General features: G+C 41.9%; 1 protein-coding gene across 1 annotated transcript; it reads left to right on the forward strand.

The window, feature by feature from the left end:
* Nucleotides 1-206: 206 nt before the first annotated feature.
* On the forward strand, nucleotides 207-1,286 carry LOC310820707 (tetraspanin-7-like; the record flags this gene model as incomplete). Its single annotated transcript, XM_083692475.1, has 1 exon — nucleotides 207-1,286. The coding sequence occupies one exon, from the start codon at nucleotides 207-209 to the stop codon at nucleotides 1,284-1,286; it is 1,080 nt and encodes a 359-aa protein (XP_083548601.1).
* Nucleotides 1,287-6,222: the final 4,936 nt, after the last annotated feature.

The raw sequence follows: 6,222 nt of genomic DNA on the forward strand, positions 1-6,222 counted from the left end.
AACGCCCCGTCAACAAAATTTACGGTCAGGTTGGGGTACAGAGGCAGGGGGGGAGGATTAACGGCCAATCATAAAGAACAGGAGGGAGGGAGTTGTGTGTTAGAGGGGAACAACAAAGAACGGGAGGAGAGAGAGAGAAGAAAGAAAGAAAGAGAGAGAGAGCGAGTGTGAGTGAGCAAGCGGTAGATAAAGCCAGAGCTGGCGCCATGAGCTGTGCACTGCCCTATGACTCCCTGCCCGCTCGGTTGAGCCCCCGGCGTGCGGTGGAGTGGGAACGCGAGCAACAAGCGGCGCGGAGGCTGTCCTCTCCCAGGGGCCTGGGTCTCCTCACCCCTTCCGCTGTCTCTCGTCGACCCTCGGCGCTGCCGGGGTACTTGCTCTCGCCCTTCCAGGAGCAGCAGGAGCAGCTTCAGCAGCAACAACAGCGCCTCTCCTTGTCTTTGTGTTCCGAGACCTCCCTGGCGCCCCCTGCTCCCCCTCCGGGCGTCCCTCCGCCCTGCTGCCGGCTGGTGGGTGTCATGCCCCTCCTGCGCCTGGCTCTGCTGGCCTTTAGCTGCCTCTTCTGGGCAGCGGGGCTGGCCATCTTCACCTTGGGCGTGTGGGCAAAAGCCTCACTGGCGGACTACATGCTGCTTTCGGCCAACCGCTACCCCAATGCCCCGCTTATCCTACTGGCCACGGGGGCAGCCGTAACTGCCTGGGGTTTCCTGGGCTGCCTTGGGGTGGCTGCCAACCTGCCCTTCCTGCTTCGGGCTTACGGCTTCTTCCAGCTGGCTGCACTGATAGCGGGTTTGGCTACTGGACTCTCTGGGCTGTTTTACCGCAAGGACATCGCTGGAGGGTTTCGCAGCGGGCTGCAGAGTGCAGTGGCGGGCTACGGTGAAGACGAGGGCTGTGCTGATGCTCTGGACAGCCTCCAGAGGGCGCTGGAGTGCTGCGGTGCTGAGGGATGGCATGACTGGTTGACTTCTGGCTGGGCCAACCAGGATGCAGCCGTCTCAGCCCTGGGCAACGGCTCCACAGTGTCACTGCCTGACAGCTGCTGTGTGCAACGCAAGGGCTGCAAGAACCGACCACTACCAGCAGGGGGCAACGAAGGGGTGGTTGCTGCCGGAATCCATCCCCATGGATGTTTCCAGAAGGTGTTCAGTTTTGTCAATGACAACGTCTTCCACATCGCTGCCACAGTGCTGGGGCTGGCCTTCACCCAGATAGGTGGCATCGCCCTGGCTTGTCTGCTTGCTAACCGCCTAGCACCTAGGCTACACCGACCTGTGGCACACTAACGGCCTCTTAATAATTTTTGGGCATATTTCTCGTTAGCCCACCACACCGATAATCATCACCAAAATATCATTACAAAGCGTGCATTGCTGTTAAGGTATGTTGAAGCTTGCAATACCAGGTGGCCATACAAGGCACTGCAATGCCTGGTGCCACAAAGCATGTTTCCCGTTGAAACCCATGTTAAACTTTGTATTACATCTGGCCAAGTAATGTTTTGGACTGTGATTTTGGTTTCTATTATTTCCTGCTATTACTGTATATGTAGTGATGTCAGTGATTTCAGTAATATTGCCGAATTGAAGGTTCCTTTTGACCTCACAAACATACATGCACGTCCAATGCGTGTGCATCATTGAGTATGTGAACCCAGAAAGCACAGAAACAAGCCTCTACACAACGGACTGCTCCTGGGTTGGTTCCCAGGTTGGAGCCACCAATCAGATGTCACTACGAATCAAGATGACAGCGCTCATGAACAGCTGGGCCAATCACCATCTCTCATAGGAGCCCATTGACAGGTCAGTAGTCAGCAGCATCCATATATGTCATCCATATATTATCAATGATACAAACCTCATAGATATCCTGGCAGCAATAACAGATGATTGATAGCTCAGATTGCCTATTCCAGGACATAAATCTCAGCTTGCTATTAGGATATCTATGATAATCAATATTTTGGAACCATCCAATTTTTGCAGGAATAATATTTTAAAAAGAGAGCTTTGACATATGGTACCTGCTCTTTTTCATATTCATTCAACAAACTTTTGCTCTGTCAAACTATCCTGAAACATTTTGAAAAAACCCCATTAAGACGTGATTGTAAAACTGTACTCATATTGTCATATTCATTATTGTGATATTAATATGATTGTGGTGTTTGATAATATGGGACTTAATATTCTAACAGTAAGATATTTTGTCAGAACATTTGGGTGTACATCATTTTGGTGTTTCTAGGGCTGTGATGGTTACACGATGACTGTCGGTTACACGGTTTAGACGACCAAAACAAAAAAGTGTCATAACCGTTTCAATACATTGATTTTAGAATTTTTATTTTTTATTTTCACATAAATATACTTTACCAAATAGCAGCAGTGTAAATCGATTATTAATATTTGTTTTGCTCCTCTAATCAGTCTATCTATCAAACTGTCTCCATCTCCTTTCTAAAGGGAAACGGGTATGGGTTACTTTCACTTTCACTATCACGTTCACACGTCATGTAGTTTGAGTGTGCACTTTGTTTTATGCCAGATGTTCTTCTCTTTCTGTTGAATAAATACATAGATCTTCTATTTAAAAACGTTGGATGTCTAGGCCTAGTTATTCAGTAATACGTTGGTAAGTAATCCCCCCCCATACATTTCGCAAGTGAAAGTGATGAGATAGCCGTGCTTGATTGTTTGATTTAATCAAGGCGTTGTATAAAGGTAATTATTTGTGCTTTCCTCATCATCCCAGAAATTGAGACAACCTGTGCAGGTTAGAATATTTGTTTTTCAAAAATCGGTTTTCAGCTATATTGGTGACTGCATTATTATTATTATTATTATTATTATTATTATTATTATTATTATTATTATTATTATTAGTAGTAGTAGTAGTAGTAGTAGTAGTAGTAGTAGTAGTAGTAGTATTTTTGGCACTTTACTTGAAACGGTTATGATGGTTATAACGGTTATTTGCATGATGATTGACTGAAACCAAAACTCCATGACTGTCACAGCCCTAATATAACCATTGATCAAACTCATAATACCATACTGACAAATATGATTATTATGATCATATTGACGGTTTCAGAAACTGTCCTGTTTCCCTATGCTGTAAATAAAGTGTGGCACAGTTTGACAGTCAGTTTTGACAGTCAGACCATTATGGAGGACAATATACCGTTTTATGTCCAAAATGCTATCCACAGCTGCAAACATGCAGGTCTATTTAATTCTGTAACTCAATTCACAAATGAATGGCAACAGACTTTGATTTGAGATTCAATATCATTACTTATAATCATAAATTACATTGCAATGTATCACATTTCTATTAGTCTTGTAATTTTGAATCAGTTTAAAACGCAAAAACATGTCAATATGCCATTTAGCATACACTTTTATTGAAAGCGAGTGTGGTTTCAAGTACAGTGAGTGTATACATTTTAAAACCCTCAGTCTAAAGCTGTGTGCACATAGACTGCGGTATACGGTTACGTTCAAGCGCAAGTCAAATGTTTTTCAAACCGTGTTTTGGACTTTTAGATTCAGCCAGTCAGTTGTTTGAATGACGATGTGCAGTGCACCCCAAACCACCCAGCTCAATCTCCCACTCACCACACCATGCTAGCAGGGTGAAAACCTTTGCTAGAGTTTATGTGCGCATCAGTAAGCATTCCTAGCTCTACCACCTGAGCCACACAGGACAATGAAAGTGATACACAGTACAGTATATGGAGATCAATGAGAAAGTTGTGCAACCAGGGGTTACATTGGGATTTGATAGGTAGTGGAACGGTTCTGAAATGTGTTGCTCTGCAGATATGTATTTAATTTCCAAAGGATGCTGTCTTTAAACCTATGGTGGTGGAACTCTGTCCCTTCCCATTAAAAACCAAAGTATCAACAGACCTAATGAGGTCTTGCAGTTATAATTCATCCTCTTCCTTCCCAATCCCCCACACTTGTCATTGTGTTGTGATTGTGTTATGTCGTCCATATACTATAATGTGTGTGTCTAGAGTAATGAGTATCAATGATGGTGATAGGCATGAACCAGTCATACAGACGGTGTCTATTTAACAATAAAAAGATTTGCGCCTCATACAGAGAGACAGGGAATGGATACATTTCACAGACTGGTGGTTATGCTTGAACATGAAAGACAAAAGCAAATAGGAATCATATCGAAGTTGTCATAATCCTGTCAACACATGTATAGATACTTAAATACATTAACTAAAATACTAACAGGATTAGATGAGGGCAAGTGAGTATAATGTTCCTGCTGAAATAAACATACTTTCACCATTTGATAACTTTGTGTGTTCATGTGTGTGCATTAGTAAACAGGTGTTGCATGTCCCCAATATGTTCTGTGACACTGGCTTTTAATTAATTTTAATTTAGATACTTAATTAGAGACTTCTATTGACTTGACGAAACACAAAATAATATGAGTATATTAGAAGAGCTTTGCTTGCCTGGGTAACCAGTCAGAGAAATATTGCTATCTTAGACAAACAGAAAATTCACAACAGGATAGCGGCTACTTCAGTGGAAAATTAAAATGTCCTCCACTACAGTTTACATTTACATTTACATTTATGGCATTTAGCAGACGCCTTTATCCAAAGCGACTTACAACAAATGCATTTGTCGAAGTAAGTGAATCATCTATCCATCAGTCACCATAAGAAAAAGTAATCTATGCTAGGTCCAGGGGCTATTGGCAGTCACAATGCTAGAAGAAAGTTTCTGAAATATACACTCTTTTTGTATGAAACAAACACTCTCTAAATGTATTTACCCCCTCTTGCTAGCAAGCTACTCTGTTACTAGCATAGAAATGACTACGAAGTTTGTGTTAGCATGGTAGTGGTAGTAATGGTTGTGTTGTGTGGGATCTGCCATGATGATCCATTGCTGTACCACTGTGCCCAGAATACATGTTTAATGTAAACCCTCACTCTACTGTGTTTTCTACTGTGTCTCTAATTCAACACTCTTTACTGCACGTCTTTGTAGAAGTCCAACTTTTCTTATCGACAGCATGAGAGAGAGAATGACGAGAGAACACCAACATGGATGCTCTCTCTTTGAGATGTCATACCTCTTACTGTTGTGTGGGTTATGTGTAGGGAATGGAGGGGTTTATTGTGCAGAGAGAAGGGGGAAATGGGGGATGTTGTGCGGAGTGTACTGTCCTTAAAGCCCGTATTGATTTGGGAAAAAGGGCGTTTAAGTATGCTGTTCCCTCTGCTTGGAATCAGTTGCAAAATTACCTGAATCATAGGGAGCTGGTCTCACTTGATGCATCTAAAGTAATTCTAAATGAATTGGGGATAGGCACATCTGGCTGTAGATGCTTTGGCTGATCCATATTGCTCCTGTTTGATCCCTGATGTTGATGACTTGTGAGGAATATTGACAGATATTTTTAATATTTTTGATTCTGTAATTTATTATTTATTTTCATTGTAAATTGTTATATGTTTTTTAGTTTTTTTTATGTCTGCAACCCCTTTGATGCACAAGCTATGCGAACCCCTTCTAATGCACAACATGGGTAAAAAATGACCCTTATTCATTTCCTATGTTATTTCATGCATGGCTGAGTGTTTCTTTGCTATATCTTTTGAAATCAATTCATTTATTTTAATATCATTAAATATCTTGTTTTTGATTCCCACAAATCATTATTTTCATTTTTCCTTTCTTACTTTATGACATTTCTTTTTTGTACTACTACATCAAGTTTACACACATGGGTCAAAAATTACCCATGTATGCAAGTGTGATTTAAAAAAAATAAAGACATACTATAATAATAATTTTGTTAAAAGAATTATTTTAGCAGTGATTTGGACCAAACAATAATACTGAGTATTTGAAATATGTTTATTTGTCACTTTGTCGCAAACTGCCATCTCAGTGCTTACATGCCTCACAAATGTCAGAAATGACAACTACATGTTTGTGCTTTTTTGTCTTTTGACTTTTCTGTCTTTGGCAGCTGGGCAGATCTTGCACCTCTTGCTCTTTACTTTCACCTGTCTGATGTCCTCCTGTGGCTGGGTGGTGGCTGCTTTTTTTTTTTTTTATCCCACATCTTCCCATTGCCTCTGTAATCTGTTTTTGGAGGTGGGGCTTTTGTAGGTGCCCTCCATGCACCTCTTCATATGTAGCATGACAAGCGCTTTGCCCAGCTCCT

The sequence above is a fragment of the Argentina silus genome (assembly GCF_951799395.1).
Source record: "Argentina silus genome assembly, chromosome: 20".
Classification (NCBI taxonomy): Eukaryota; Metazoa; Chordata; class Actinopteri; order Argentiniformes; family Argentinidae; genus Argentina; species Argentina silus.